Here is a 16,815-nt window from a genome sequence, read left to right as displayed (position 1 = left end):
TTGAACCCAAAGGTCACTGGCTTGAATCCCAAAGTTGGTGACTTGAGCCCATGGTCACTGGCTTGAGCAAGGGGTAACTGGCTTGGTTTGCCCCCCCCCCCCTCCAGTGAGGACGTATGAGGAAAAATCAGTGAACAAATGAAGTGATGCAATTATGAGTTGATGCTTCTCATCTCTATCTCTCTCCCTTCCTCCCTTTCTCTCTCAAAAAACAAACAAACAAAACCATGAGACTTTTAAAAACTTATGGGGACAGCACTAGAACATGGTGTGTTGTCCAGAAGACGAGGATATTTATGCATTCTTTAATTTGACAAGCATTAGTTTTGCATAAAAAATGCAAAAACTAAGTAAGACTATTTACTTTTTATGTTTTGTAAAATGGTGAAGTTAAGAAGTGCTAAGTATGTTTCTTCCTTTGTGGTGTTTACTTTTTCTATATCACACACACAAAAAATGTCACTACAATGTACTAGGCTCTTTTCTTTCCCACCTACTGGAATGGTGCTATTGCTATTCTTCCCTTTGCCCAGCTTTATTGAGGTGTATTTGATATACAAACAACTTGCACATATTTAATGTATGCAATTTAATGAGTTTGGGCACTATTCCTTTTTATATATTCAATGAGCAATTACTGGGAGGCAGTAACAGTGTTATGCCCTAAAGCTGTACTGTCAATAGAAATAGGTTGTGAGTTTATATGTAATTTAAAATTTTCTAGTAGCCACATAAACAAAGTAAAAAAAGAAAACCCAGATGAAATGATCAATATATTTTATTTAAACTAATATATTGAAAATATTATTATTTCAACATGTTACTATAAAATCATTAAGACAGTATATTATATGTTTCTACTAACTGCAAAATTTGGTGTGTACTTTATAATTATAGCACATCTCAATTTGATTAGTGACATTTCAAGTGCTCAGTAGTCACATGTGGCTAGTGGCTATTGTATTGGATGATACAGCTCTAAGGATTGAGATATTGAGATATAAAAGAAATCAAGAAATAACTTAAGTAGAAAATTTAAATATAGTTGGTGAGTAAAATTAATACACAAAGCTATCTATCTATCCATCCATCTATCCATCTTTATTTCTATCTACCTATCCTCTCTTATTTATATTTTAGATCTTTCAATATGCTTATTTATTTGGGTCCCAAACTCATTGTCAAAAAAGTAAAGTGCCTTGCATTAAGATATAGAAGTTAAAAAAACAAGAAAAACTAATGGAGAACAACTATTGTTTTTATGTTTAATTAATTTAAAGTGTATTACAACTTATTTGTCAACTAGACCTTGTGAGAAAATGTATTGGTTATTTTTAGTTAAACCTCATTTAAAAACTTTGGAGTCACTAGAGAGTGTGAGTTGGGAAAAATAATTTACCTTGGTTAAATCACACATCGACAAGGCAGCAGATCTGGGAGTAGAAATGATATATTTTCTCCCTCGAGGTGCACTTGGGAAACTGCAGTTTAGATCTGGAATCCCTCACTTCTGTCAAATGCATATCCTGTTTGTGTCTCATATCCTGAATAAAGCTGATTACATAACCGGGCCTCCCTGGCAGGTGTGAAACTATTTTTAGGGAAGACATATCATTGCTTAGAAGTGGATTCAAACAAACAAACATGTAGGTTATGAGCCTCCATAAAACAGGTGAGGCTTACTAAATTTCCTCCATAGTGATGTGTACAGCATAAGAAATATTGAGACAAATTGAACTACGAACTGTTTTCTATTGTTTAATGAATCTTTCTCCTGCTGGATAAAGGAGAAGGTAACATTTCTCTGATGGAAATTTTAAATACATTTATTTTTGGTGATGCGTTATTTTCAACTTTTAGGTCCTGCCCCAGATGTTGTCTCAGACAAAATCTATCAGATCAGCAAAACAATTGAGGAATATGCTATATGTCCTGATCTTCGAATTGACCTGTCTCGACTAGGAAGACAAGAATTTGACCTGGAGAACAAATTCAAACCATTTAGAGGTAATAAATTGTATTTTGAAGAAGTCAAAATAGCTCCATGGATGGGTGACTGGTTACTGCAGGGCAGTGCACATGTCAAAGCGACTGAATTATCAACTTGTGGGGTGACCCCTGAGAAACAGATATAATCTGAATGTGGTGCAGAGAGAATTGAGAACAGCCAAGATAATCAGAACCGGCGACTTTCAAAAACCACTTTCCAAACTCTCTATCACTTTCCACACAGGCAAGCTTTCACAGCTGACTCTTTTACAGTGTTCCAAGAATAGGATGTGAATTGCCGAAACATCTTTCCTTTGCTAAGCATTTAAGGTAACGATGCCCAAATACCTAGATAACTAAGAGGAGGCCCAGCGTGGTAGTGGGGTTAATATTTCCCACAGAAGGTAGGTGCTTCTTTTTCAAGCAGTTCATCTTGAGTCATTACACAATTACTGATTACCTGCTTTCTACCAAGCATTGTGTTAGAAAATTTTATAAAGGGATTCAGTAAGTACACAATGGATTTAGGCAAGTGGTTCAAAAATTAGAGAATCAGAATGGAATTGTCAAAAATATTATCCTACATTGTAGAGTGAATAAAACCTCTAACATACTCAGATTACAGCTTTTTATTTTATAGATTAATGTTGAACCGTACAGCATTAATGCCATTTATGTCCATGTCACCCCCCCTCCTATTTTTTTTTATTTTTTTTTATTTTTTTAAATTTTTCTGAAGCTGGAAACTGGGAGAGACAGTCAGACAGATTCCCGCATGCGCCCGACCGGGATCCACCCAGCACGCCCATCGGGGGCGACGCTCTGCCCACCAGGGGGCGATGCTCTGCCGCGACCAGAGCCACTCTAGCGCCTGGGGCAGAGGCCAAGGAGCCATCCCCAGCGCCCGGGCCATCTTTGCTCCAATGGAGCCTTGGCTGCGGGAGGGGAAGAGAGAGACAGAGAGGAAGGAGGGGAGCGGGGTGGAGAAGCAAATGGGCGCTTCTCCTATGTGCCCTGGCCGGGAATTGAACCCGGGTCCCCGGCACGCCAGGCCGACGCTCTACTGCTGAGCCAACCGGCCAGGGCCCCCCCTCCTATTTTATACTGTTGTTTTTTATAGAAGGCACACAAGTAGCAATAAAGCTAACTTAAATTTTTTTTTTTACTTCTTTGGTGCCCTTATAAGCTTAAATATAGAGTGTGTTAAGATAGTACCATGTTTTACAAGTAATTTTACTTAGCTAAAAAGATGAAATACCTGGCTCATGCCAACATGGTATTGTAAGGACAGAGAAGAGCTTGAAATGCACTGTTCAGGGGTCACAGTATTGCACGAAATCTATTACATTTTTCTTGAAAGATTTTGGGTCAATTGCTTACTTAGCAGAAATTAATTCAAAGCCATGTGATACTTACTAGAAGCAATGGAAATCTGCTTTTATTAAACTAGCTGGGAACAAGGGCACACACACACACACACACACACACACACACATACACACTGATTTGATAGCTAAGAGCAAGGGGTCTATTATATTAGACAAATTTTTTTTTTTTTTTTGTATTTTTCTGAAGTTGGAAACCGGGAGGCAGTCAAACAGACTCCCTCATACGCCCAACCAGGATCCACCCAGCATGCAACCAGGGGGTGATGCTCTGACCATCTGGGACGTTGCTCTGTTGCAACCAGAGCCATTCTAGTGCCTGAGACAGAGGCCGCAGAGCCATCCTCAGCACCTGGGCCAACTTTGCTCCAATGGAGCCTTGGCTGCTGGAGAGGAAGAGATAGACAGAGAGGAAGGAGAGGGGGAGGGGTGGAGAAGCAGATGGGTGCTTCTCCTGTGTGCCCTGGCCGGAATTGAACCCAGGACTCCTGCACGCCAGGCCGACACTCTACCACTGAGTCAACTGGCCAGGGCCTAGACAAAATGTTTTAAATGTGCTTGATTACATATGTTTGGAAAGACCGGACAATAAGATGACTAAAAAAAATCAGGCATTACCATCAAGAAGTTTATTTAGTTAGTTATTTATGGTACCTGCACAGTTTTATTTGGTTGTCCAAGAGACCCAGATCTTTGGTGAGCTCAGATTCAGACCCATTGCTGTAGCCATGTTGCTAGTTTGATAAGTTTTAAAAAATACTACAGGTACCAGGAGGTGGGCGGTGAGATTCTCTGGCTCCCAAAAAGAATTTGCAGATAATTGTTTGGGATAATTTATGTGCTCTGTTCTTGCTGTTTTAAATGCTGAGCAGGGCTTGAGTTAATTGGAAACAAATCTTTGGCATTTCACCTTAAAGGGTCAAGTGCATAAACTTTGTGAAGTTAACTTTCAAATTTTTTAATTTTCTTCCTTGTTTTTACATTTCTGTTTGGTACTATGCACTATCTATTATAAATACCAAATGTATTTAGGCAAGTGGTTCAAGAATTAAAGTACCAGAATGAAATGGCCAAAAACAGTATCCTATATTGTAGAATAAGTAAAACTTTAAGATATTCAAGACCTGACCTTTTATTTTATAGACTAATGTTTTGTGGTGGTAAAATACACATAACATTTTTAGGTGTAGAGTTCATATAGATTAATTTTTAATTGATTTATTTTAAAGATTAATATCCTCTTCATGTCAAAATATGTTTAAAAACAATCTGTGTTTCTTAAAAAGTAATTACATTATATTTTAAAGAACACACATACTACATTGATTTAAGTGTAAGGAAAAATATATTTAGATGTATATTTAACCAAATGATGAGATAGTTTCATATTAAAATCTTATTTATTAAATATTGTACCTGGATTTACTAAAATTATTAAAGGTGAACTGATAATATTTTTAGTGCATGTCTAAGTATATTTCAGGATTCCAAAGTTGTAAAAAACAATGCATCTAAGTTTCAAAATTTAATTATGAATTTAAAAAGCTTTGCCCAAGGTTGCTGTCTTGATCAAGAGATCACTGGCTCATCTGAGGCCTGCCAGTCAGGGCATGTATGAGAAAGCAATCAATGAACAACTGAGGTGCTGCAACAAAGAGTTGATGCTTCTCATCTCTCTCCCTTCCTGTCTGTTCCTATCTGTCACTCCTTCTGTCTCTGTCTCTCTCTTGCTAAAACAAAACAAAACAAAACAAAAAAAGCTTTGCCCATGGAAAAATTTTAGTGTGTAAAAGTCAAATAGGAACTTGTCTAGGAGAAGTGCTTTCTGAATATTATTATGTAATTATTGCCAAATTTGAAAAATATAGTGTATCCTTGGTTTTATTTATTTGTTAAATAAATGGAAAAGACTTGTTTTGGATTCCTGGTCAATGGGTGGTGCTGGACACTGGAGAACATTTGTGTTTATTGAGGATTTCTAAATATCTGGCATTCGCCCTGAAATTGGTAGTAGATTGGGCACACAAGAGACTGCACACAAATGCAGGAATATATCCTTCATCACTAATTTTGAACCTGGGTGTGGTTTGCACAATGGCATTTGGAAAATAGGAGTCACTGCTGAGGTCACTCCTTGATTTGTTTCACGCCAGCTGAGTCATTCTTTGGCCAACCCCCATAGGGGAGGCCACTGAGTATGCCAAGATGCCTCTCAGCATTGAGGTAGGTCCAGTTTTATGGAGGAAGATGTCAGAAAGAGGTGGGAGTAGGGATAACAGGGACAGTTTTAACTACTTTATTCATGTGGTTGACTTTTCACTTGCAAGGGAGAATTTATAACTTTTCTTTTATTTATTTATTTATTTATTTATTTATTTATTTATTTATTTATTTATTTACAGGGACAGAGAGAGAGTCAGAGAGAGGGATAGATAGAGACAGACAGACAGGAATGGAGAGAGATGAGAAACATCAATCATCAATTTTTCGTTGCGAAATCTTAGTTGTTCATTGATTGCTTTCTCATATGTGCCTTGACCACGGGCCTTCAGCAGACCGAGTAACCCCTTGCTGGGGCCAGCGACCTTGGGTCCAAGCTGGTGAGCTTTTTGCTCAAGCCAGATGAGCCTGCGCTGAAGCTGGCGACTTCGGGGTCTCGAACCTGGGTCCTCCGCATCCCAGTCTGACGCTCTATCCACTGTGCCACTGCCTGGTCAGGTGGGAGAATTTCTAACTTGATATTGTTTACACCCATATAACCTGAAAAGTTTGTAGCATCTTAATGTGTCTTAATTTGTGATTTTTGTCTGTAAATGGACACTTTGCTTCTCACATAAGGATTCATATATTATTAGGGTAGTGGTTCTTTTTTACACGTTCAAGTATTCTTCATAGTCACAGTTATTGATGTTTCCCTTTGCTCTACGATCCTTAGTGGAGATAGTGGACCCAGTGGATATCTATCTCAATCTCCTTCGGACCATCTTTGACTTTAATGCCATCAAATGTTTGCTGACGGGCCCTGGCCAGCTGAAGATCCGAGTTGATGCGATGCATGGAGGTAAGCTTGTGGGCTTTTACTATTTGATGGGCAACAAATGTTATGGAGACCTTGCTACATTGGGTTTCTGGGATTATGAGGAAGGTCGAATTTATAGGTATTCACACACAGCATCTGTATTTTCAGTTTTTTGGCATACTCTAGAGCAGTGGTCCCCAAACTTTTTTGGGCCACGGACTGGTTTAATGTCAGAAAATATTTTCATGAACCGGCCTTTAGGGTGGGACAGATAAATGTATCACGTGACTGAGACAAGCGTCAAGAGTGAGTCTTAGATGGATGTAACAGAGGGAATCTGGTCATTTTTTAAAAATAGAACATCGTTCAGACTTAAATATAAATAAAACGAAAATAATGTAAGTTATTTATTCTTTCTCTGCGGACCGGTACCAAATGACCCACGGACTGGTACCGGTCCGCGGCCCGGGGGTTGGGGACCACTGCTCTAGAGAACTTCAAGCCTCTACTTTCTCTCTTTTGATGCAAATGTAAACAAAGCTTGAACAAGTAAGTTTGTTGTCACTCTGTGTTTGTTCCTATGTATTAGGTAGATCTGTTCCATCTCCCAGTCTTGGCAGGGTAGCCTTATGTAATAAGTGACTTGTGGGCCCAGTGGTACCCACAGTCACCCTGTCACCTGAGCTGGGTGCTCCATGAGTGTCCCTTGTGTGCGTTGTCTGTGCTCTTCTGTTGTAGTTGAGCCTTGATTGCTGTTGGTACATCAGTACCTGGGGTTAACCTTTGAGCTGATTGGCTGTGAGCACAGCATATGAGTTGCTGCACTGGGCTGACCCCATGGAGTGGGATTTGCCTCAGTGAACTCTGGTGCCTGCCCAGACCACCATTTGAGTGTACCACTTGTGGAGTGAATCAGGTGGTGCTCTGTTGTGGTCTGAGGACAGACACTAGGTATATTGGTTCTGGAGTTTCTTGGGAACTGCTCTGGTGCAGACCAATGTCAGCTACTGCCTGTGAGTGGCCTGGTGATCTCTGGTAGGAGCTACAAAGTGACTCGAGGTTGGTAGCTACCTGTGCTAGGCCTGGAGGCACATGGGAGAAACCATACTGTTAACTGTAATTGGCTATTCATGTAACCAATATGACAATCAAGATATAGAATATTTCTCTCATTTCAAAAAATTTCCTTGGGACCCTTTGAAATCAAACCCATCCTCCTACACTTAACCCCTGGCAATCAGTCATCTCTTCTCTGCCTGCATAATTTTGCCTTTTCTAGAAAGCCATATAAATGGGAGCATATAATATGTAGCCTTTTTCTTCAGACTTCTTACAGTCAGCTTAATGTTTCAGAGATGAATTCATGGTGTTGTATATATTAGTAGTTATTCCTTATTATTACTGAGTAGTATTGCATTCTAAGGATGTACCAGTTTGTTTATCAATTCACCAGTTCATATAATTAGGGTTATTTCTAGGATTTGGCTATTACAAATAAAACTGCTATAAACATTTGTGAACAAGTCTTTGTAGGGATATGTAATTTTGTCTTGGATAAATACCTAGGAGCGAGATTCTAGGTCATATAATACACACACACACACACACCTGTTTTTCCAAAGTAGCTGTACCATTTGCAACACCAGGAAGGCAAGAGGGCTTCAGTTTCTCTGCCCTCACCAACACTTGGTACTGTTAGTCTTTTCAATTTTAGCCATTCCACCATATCTTGATCTCTATTAGGATATTATTGATACATTCTTTAAAAGTTTTCTTCTCTCTGTATAGTTTCTGTTTCCTCCAGGTTGCTCTTTACTCTGTTTTAGTCTCATGTTATATATAAATTCTAACATAGGATTTTCATGTTAGGCAATCCATAAACTGGAAAACATTATTCCTCGGCATTTATTTTATAAAATGTGCTTAGTTTCATGTGCTTCTGTGGTCAACAGTGTTTAATTATACACTTGGCAGAGTTATAATAATTCCTGAACATTGCTAGAGCCTTTTGGTTCTTTTGCATATATTTAGCTAAAGCTTTTAATACATTGAAAACAGCAGACAGTAAATCATTGTTAAATAGTTGATTTCTTTCTGGCAACATTTTAGAAAAGTTTTGGAGACAAGTTTCATGTAACTGGATTGTTGAATACATCTATATGCCTAACACACTAACTGGCATACAGATGCCCAACAAATTATAATCGAAGTAAATATTATTCTGGGTTGTGTCTTGAGAAAGCTTGTAGAATTTATCCATTCTATTTCTGTGCTATTAAGTGACCTTCCTTGTTCTAATAAGAACAAAACACTCTTGGGTGGTTCTGCAAAGATTTCATGTTGTTTATTTATTTATTTAGTTATGGGACCCTATGTGAGAAAAGTCCTATGTGATGAGCTGGGGGCCCCAGCCAATTCTGCAATAAACTGCGTTCCCATGGAAGATTTTGGGGGGCAGCATCCTGACCCAAACCTGACATATGCAACGACCCTTCTGGAAGCTATGAAAGGAGGAGAATATGGATTTGGAGCTGCATTTGATGCTGATGGGGTAAATAGAAATGTTTTTTGCTTGCTGACCCTTTTACCATACATACAATGAACAAAAGCATTGAAAACCAGAGAATTAATGAACACATCTGGGGCCGACATGTATGGGGCCCATGAACCCTAACCGGCACTGCATCTGTTCTGTTTATAAGTATTGCAATTTAATAGCCATTACTGTTCTTAGTTCCTGGTAAACATTATGTTGTGAAGAGGTTATTTCTTTTTAAAAATATTCATGCAATAAATCTTTATTTATGGTTGGTTTTGTTGAAAGCGCCACGTTAAAGAACCAGCTGTTTTAGCAATAACCTCTGTTTCTCATTGTGTTTGGGGGACAGTGTGAAGTAAGCTCGGGAAGCTACTGAAGCCTGAGGTAGGCATTCCCATTTCAACAGGTGGGGCACGTTCTTAGTTACAAAAGCGCCTGGGGCCTGCAGTATTCAAGGATTTGAAAGAAGGTTTCCCAGGCCCTGGTTGGCCTCATTCAAGTGGTTTTAGGTTGTTTAAATATATGATGGCAGTCAAGCGGCTTGTGATGGTTATGGGAATGGGCTGCTAGCTGCAGAGACCTCCGTCTGATCATTTTCACACATTCTTTCCCACAGGACCGTTATATGATCCTAGGCCAAAATGGCTTCTTTGTAAGCCCTTCCGACTCCCTGGCCATCATTGCTGCCAACCTCCCTTGCATTCCATATTTCCGTCAGATGGGGGTCCGAGGGTTTGGGAGGAGTATGCCTACCAGCACAGCCCTGGACAGGTAAGCAAGGATGTCATCGTGAGAAACTTCGTGGTAGGCCCTGATGTTAATGCTCACTTGGCCCCTCGTGATGACTCATTCCTCCCTGCTCTGTGGGGACTGTGGAACTTAGAGACACGGATAGTGCGCTGGGTAGGAACACAAAGAATGAGCTGGGCCGAATTTGATTCTTGGCTCTGCCACTTCTTAGTTGTGGGAACTTGAAAACATTTGATCTCTGTGCTCGATTTTCTTATCTTTAAAATGAGGATGATAATTCATGTAATCTTTATATGACTTGCTATGAGGTAGGAGTGAGGTGATTTATGTAAGACATTTAACAGAGTGCCTGGTACATAATAAATACTTATAAATGTTTAGTAATAAAGCTTCGTATGTAAGTGAGGTGGAAAGAACATGGGTTTTCAAGTCAGATAGTACTATGTTAAATTGCCGGCTTGTATCCTTAATAGGTCCACAAAAATAGGGATGACCCATTATAGATTTGTTCTGAGAAGAGATGAGATGTGCTCAGCAGGATATTCACTTAGTAGATCAAAGTGTTAGGGTTTTTTCTTCTTGCTCTACCCAACCCTACCATGGCTTATAGAACAAGGAATTTCAGAGTTTAATATTTATAAGCAATATATAATATTATTATGGAAACAGCACTTGCACATGGTGGAAAGTTTGAAAACACACAAATAAGTAAATGTAAACATCATATTCCCTCTCCCTGAGTTACCTATGTTAATAGATAAATGTGTATTTGCTATTGGATCTCCTTCTATACATATATAATTATGTTATATATAATACACATTTTATAAAACATGTAACATTATATAATATATGTGTTACATATATTAACATATATTTATATTATATATTTATATAACATTATAGAAAATATATGTATATTCATATAATTTATATTTATATAATATATGTACATATAAATATATATAAAATATGTAATACATAATTGCCTTTCTGTAATACCAAAAAAGAGATTTGAAAGTAGATACTGCTTTGTAACTTGATTTTTCTTTTCCATCAACAATCTCCAGCTTTGTATTAATACATTTTTTTTTTCCTGAAGCTAGAAACGGGGAGAGACAGTCAGACAGACTCCTGCATGCGCCCGACCGGGATCCACCCGGCACGCCCACCAGGGGGCGACGCTCTGCCCACCAGGGGGCGATGCTCTGCCCCTCCGGGGGCGTCACTCTGTTGCGACCAGAGCCACTCTAGTGCCTGGGGCAGAGGCCAAGGAGCCATCCCCAGCGCCCGGGCCATCTTTGCTCCAATGGAGCCTCGGCTGCAGGAGGGGAAGAGAGAGACAGAGAGGAAGGAGAGGGGGCGGGGTGGAGAAGCAGATGGGCGCTTCTCCTGTGTGCCCTGGCCGGGAATCGAACCCGGGACTTCTGCACGCCAGGCTGACGTTCTACCACTGAGCCAACCGGCCAGGGCCGTATTAATACATTTTTATTTCATCTAAAACCAAGATTATATTTAGATTTCCCCTAGGTGTTCCCAAAATGTCTTTAATGGATTGTTTTCTCAAAGCAGCATTCCATAAGACCATGCATTACATCTGGTTGCTATGTCTGTTAAATCTTTTATCATTTAGCACAATTTTTTCTCTTGTTCTTAATGACAATGATTTTTTTTTAACAAGATAGACAGGAAAGAAGAGAGATGAGAAGCACCACCTTAGTTGTTCATTGATTGATTTCTCTTATGTACCTTAATGAGGGGGGGTTCTACAGTGACCCTTGGCTCAAGCCAGTGACTCTGGACTCAAGCCAGCAACCTTGGGCTTCAAGCCAGCAAATTTTGGGCTCAAGCCAGCGACCATGGGGTTATGTCTATGATCCCACGCTCAAGCCGGTGACCCTGTGCTCAAGCTGGTGAGCCTGACTCAAGCTGGCAACCTTTGGGATTTGAAACTGAGTCCTCAGTGTCCCAGGCTGATGCTCTGTCTACTGTGCCACCTGACAATGATTTTTAAGGAGACTTGATCAGTTGTCCTGCAGAATTCTACCTTCTGGATTGGTTTGGTTATTTCCTTGTGGTGTTATTCATTCATTCATGAGGTTAAATTTACATACAGCGAAATGTGTAATCTTAAGGGTACAAGTCAATGAGTTTTGAAAAATGTATATATCTGTGTAACCACCATCCAGATTAAGATATAGAACATTCCCACCATTGCAAATAGTTCCCTTGTGTCTCCTTTTGATCCCCCATGGGCAACCATTGTCATAATCTCTATTGCCATATTTAGGTTTTCCTGTTCTTGAATCTCACATAAATTAAATCATATACTAAGTACTTGTTTGTTATTGGTTTTTTCATTTAAGATGTATTTTTATTCATCCACAGTCATTGCATGTGTTAGTATTTTAACCCTTTTTATTGCTGTGTAGTATACCAACAAATGAATATATCACAATGTATTTTTCCAGTCTCCTATTGATGTACATCTGGGTTATTTCCAGCTACTAACTATTGTGAATCATGCTCCTATAAGCATTTTTATACAAGTCTTTTTTTGGAAACATCTTTATTTCTTTTGGATAAATATCTAGGATTAGAAAGTTGATTGTGGGGGTTGATGTATGTTTAAACTGCCAAAATATTTTCCACTTTTATACTCTTATTTGCAGTGTATGACAGTTCTAGTTGCTTCATATCATCATTATCATTTGGTGTTGTCTTTTTTATTTTAACCATCCTAATGAGTGTAAAATATCATTTCATGTTGGTTTCATTTTTATATGCTTATTGTCCATTTTTATAACTTTTTCATGTACTTGTTCAATTAAAAAATTGGGTTGTTTATTTTTTTGTTATTTATTTATAGAAGTTCTATATTTATGAATAATAAGGCTTTTGTGACATATGTATTATGAATATTTTCTCCCAGCCCGGGGCTTGCCTTTTCATTTTCTTTTTTTTTTATTAAATGAGAGGAGGGGAGATAGACAGACTCCTGCATGCACCTTGACCCACCCAGCAACCCCCATCTAGGGCCAATGCTCTGGCCATCTGGGGCCCCTGGGGCTGCTGGCAACTGAGCTACTTTTAGCATCTGAGGGGAGGAGGCTGGAGGAAGCCAGAGGAAGTCATCCTCAGTGCCTGGGGCTAATGTGCTTGAATCAGTTGAGCCATGGCTGTGAGAGGAGAAGGGAGGGAGGAAGAGAGAGAGAGAGAGAGAGAGAGAGAGAGAGAGGAGGGGGAAGGGATGGGATGAGAAGCAGATGGTCACTTCTCATGTGTGCCCTGAATGGGGAATCAAACCCAGGACTTTCACACACCAGGTTGATACTCTACTGCTGAGCCAACCAGCCAACGCTACCTTTTCGTATTCTTAATGGTGTCTTTAGATATATATAACTTTTAAATTTTAATGAATTTCAATTTATTATTGTTTTTGTATGGTTTGTATATAATTTTTTGTCCTTTACGAGAAATCTATGCTTATCTCAAGGTCAGCAATATAATTTTTTCCTATGTTTTCTTCTAGAATCATTGTAGTTTTAATTTTTACATTCAAGTCTTGATGATTTTGAATTAATTTTTGTGTGAGATGTGAGGCAGGGGTCAAGCTTTACTTTTTCCCTATCTGTTTTAATCTCATGTATTGAAAGGAATTGCCTTTCCCCTTGGAGCCTTTGTTAAAAATAAGTAGACCACATATATGTGGATCTATTGGAGGATTCTCTGTTCTGTCCACTAATCTATTTGTCTATCCTTATGCCAATATTTCATTGTCTTGATTACTGAAGTTTTAAAGTAAATACTAAAATCAGATCATCCCCCTCGCCAACTCTTTTTTTCTTTGGCAAATAAAAAAACTGTATGTCCAAGGTCCTTTTTATTTCTAGATGCATTTTAGTATCAACTTTTCAATTTCCACAAAAGCCTGGTGAGATTTTGTTTGGAATTCTGTTCAATCCATAGAGCAATTTGGGAAGCATTGCATTTTAATAATATTGAGATTTCCAGTCCAGGAATATGTTATATCTTTTTTGTGTGTGTGACTGAGACAAGGAGAGACAGAGAGAGGGACAGATAAGGACAGACAGAAAAGGAGAGAGATGAGAAGCATCAATTCTTCGTTGCGGCACCTTAGTTGTTCATTGATTGCTTTCTCATATGTGCCTTGACCCGGGGTGGGGGGTGGGGCTGAGCCTTCAACAGACCGAGTGACCCCTTGTTCAAGCCAGCAACCTTGGGCTCAAGCTGGTGAGCCCGTGCTCAAGGTTGTTTCAAACCTGGGTCCTCTGCATCCTAGTCCTGATGCTTTATCCACAGTGCCACCCCCTGGTTAGGCTGTTATATCTTTCAATTTATTTAGTTTTTATTAGTTTTTATTAATGTCTCATACATATGTTTTATAGTTTAGTGTAGAGGTCTTACCAAATTTTTGTTAAATTTATTCCTGAATATTTTTGTATTTTGATGATACTATAAATAGAATAGTTTTATAGATTTAATTTTCTAGTTGTTTGCTACTAGTTATTAGAAATACAGCTAATTTTTGTAAATTGATTTTGCATTCTTCCACCAGATGGGAAGAGAATCACATGCCTTTGGATGTCCCCCACTTCTTTACTGATGACAAGTGTATGATAATGAACCACCTCAGTTTAAAATACTTGCCTAGTAACACCAATGAGAAGGGTGTATGATTTCATGGTTTGTTTGTTTTTTCCATTTGCCTTTGCTTATGTCCTTCCTTTAAAAAACTAAAAAAAAAGAAGATTCAGTAAAACTGTAGAGAACAGGCAAAATGTAAAAATGGGACCATCTTTAGAAACTGAGAAGTCAGAATTATGTAGACCCTAAGTGTTACATTAAGTTATATAATATTGTGGGAGTGTAGTTAATATGTATAGTAACCTTCCACTAATACGGAATCTTATAATTTAGAAAGAACTTTGATATGTTTGATCTCACTTGATCTTTGCAATAATAGTGTTGGTAATTGGGTAGGCATTACTTTCAACATAATTAAAGATGTCAAACCAAATATCAGAGGGGTTAAATGACTACATAAGGCTGCACAGCTAATAAGAAAGGACCCAGGATTTGAAACTAGGTCTTCTGAATTAATTTGCTATTGCATCTGCCCACTAACTACAACTTGATCAGAATGGTCCCTGAGAAATCAGTTGAGACTATTACCCAACTTTCCTGTGGGGTAGCCGGCAACTTTTCAAAACCCTGGCCAAGAGACAATGGTTTTATTCTGACAACAAAAACCATTTGTCCTCTTTTCTTGTGAAAATCTCCCAGTAGTTCTTGATTTCACTTTATCCCCCCTTCCCAATAAATCGGTTTCAGTCAGAAACCAGAGGCCTTGCTTAGAGGTTTCACAAAGGACCCGTTCTGACATGTAAGTGACCATTTAAAAGGATTATTCATGCTTGCTGGTTGGGATTCAGAATTCTGTGGGGCTCTGACGTGGTGATTTGTTTTAGGTATTTGATATGTTGTGTAGCTCCCAGGTGGGTTCTCATGATGGACACTATAAGCTTGTTTCTTCTTAGGTAAAATAAATGCGGTTTCAAAGTTTTATCCTAACAGTGGTTTCCCATGTAGATTATTTTTTAAGCATTAGTAAAATCATAGGAATGTTGCCCAGAATTGCCAAGCCCTGGAAGAATGACAACTGAGTAGTTGGGAAACATTAAATGGTGCACTTGCCTAAACTCCTGGGATTCCAGAATAAGGGGTCCTGCGCCCTTGAAACTGATGAATTATTCAGACAAACTTTTATTGTTAACAAATAATCATTATTCTCTGAGGGAAGAATTTCAGTGTTTTTTATTTCTGCCCTTACTGTGTCACTAAAACAAGGATTCTTTTTACCCTGGAATAATGCAGTTTCAGCCTTGAAAATGGCATTCTTCTGGGTCTTTGTCATTCTGAATGTGTCTGAGTTGTGGTTGCAGATGAATCTATGTTGCTGAAATTATTTTGATTTAAATGATTTGAGTAGTAAAGCATATTCAGAATATATTTGTGGCCCAAGGTCTATCTCCACCCCACAGGAGGTATTAAATAATCCTCTGTGTTATCTTTCCATAATATTTACGACACTCCCATCTGTGCTTGCGGCTGTGCCAAGTGCTGTGTAAAACAAGGCAAACACACACAGACTTGAGCCCTCCTCATTAGAGATATTTACAGCCTCAAACAAGCTAGCACCCTTGGATATACTGCCAGGAAGTCAGATCTAAAATATCTATTTTGACTACAAGGGAGACTATATAAGGTCCACCACCCATAAATATGGTAGTGAAAGGAATTAATGTTCGCCTTGTTTTTGCTCTTTGTACTACCTCTGTTGTTCACCATTTACTCACACAAGAATTATTTATGAGGGCTTTCTGTATCTTAGACATGGTCCCTTCCTCTGGTGGAACTTACAGCCATGAAGAATACTGATAATAACAATTAAAGAAAAAAATATGTTTATATAAATACAAATTATAAAACATGCTCATGGGAAATGAACTTGGTGCCGTAATAATTGGTAGGTATGGAACTTCGTACTTAAAAAGGGTAACCAGGAAAGGATTCTCTGAGTAGGTTATGGGTAGCAACCAAAAAATCAGATCGAGCAGGTTGGCCTGACTATGATGCTGAGATCAGAAATGGCCCATAATGCATGTGAAAATACTTATTTTTCAGAATGTGGTCTACAGCTACTTGTTGTGAATCCTCAGTCTGAAATATAATATATGTACTGTAGTTTTATCTTGAACATATTTAGCTGGTCTTTGGAATCCAGATAGTGTTAACACTGCAAGTATGCAAATATCTACTGATCTGTGATGACTTTGGTCTTTACTGCATCCTTTAGATCTGTGCTGTTTTATCTCTAGGATCAGCCATTATGGACTAAAGTAGTGGGAGAGATATTGATATAAGCTAACATCTAATTACTTAGTATCTCCACACATTGCTCCTGCTACAGAATGATGGGAATATATTTTGCCACAGCAGATAAATGTTCAAGTGCAGATCTGGCTGGTTGCCAGATGGTAGAGCATTACTGGCATGTGGAAGTCTTGGGTTTGATTCCCAGTCAGGGCACACAGGAGAAGTAAATGCTT

General features: G+C 38.7%; 1 protein-coding gene across 1 annotated transcript in view; it reads left to right on the top strand.

Moving 5' to 3' along the window:
* PGM5 (phosphoglucomutase 5) overlaps positions 1 to 16,815 on the top strand; it is a 172,221-nt gene that overhangs the window by 37,286 nt on the left and 118,120 nt on the right. Inside the window, exons 3-6 of the mRNA XM_066368036.1 lie at positions 1,861 to 2,007; positions 6,310 to 6,435; positions 8,754 to 8,944; positions 9,549 to 9,703. Of these exons, the coding sequence (XP_066224133.1) occupies positions 1,861 to 2,007; positions 6,310 to 6,435; positions 8,754 to 8,944; positions 9,549 to 9,703 (619 nt within the window). The remainder of the gene's footprint in view (positions 1 to 1,860; positions 2,008 to 6,309; positions 6,436 to 8,753; positions 8,945 to 9,548; positions 9,704 to 16,815) is intronic.

The sequence above is a fragment of the Saccopteryx leptura genome, chromosome 2 (assembly GCF_036850995.1).
Source record: "Saccopteryx leptura isolate mSacLep1 chromosome 2, mSacLep1_pri_phased_curated, whole genome shotgun sequence".
Lineage (NCBI taxonomy): Eukaryota > Metazoa > Chordata > Mammalia > Chiroptera > Emballonuridae > Saccopteryx > Saccopteryx leptura.
This window is presented reverse-complemented; position numbering and strand designations above follow the sequence as displayed.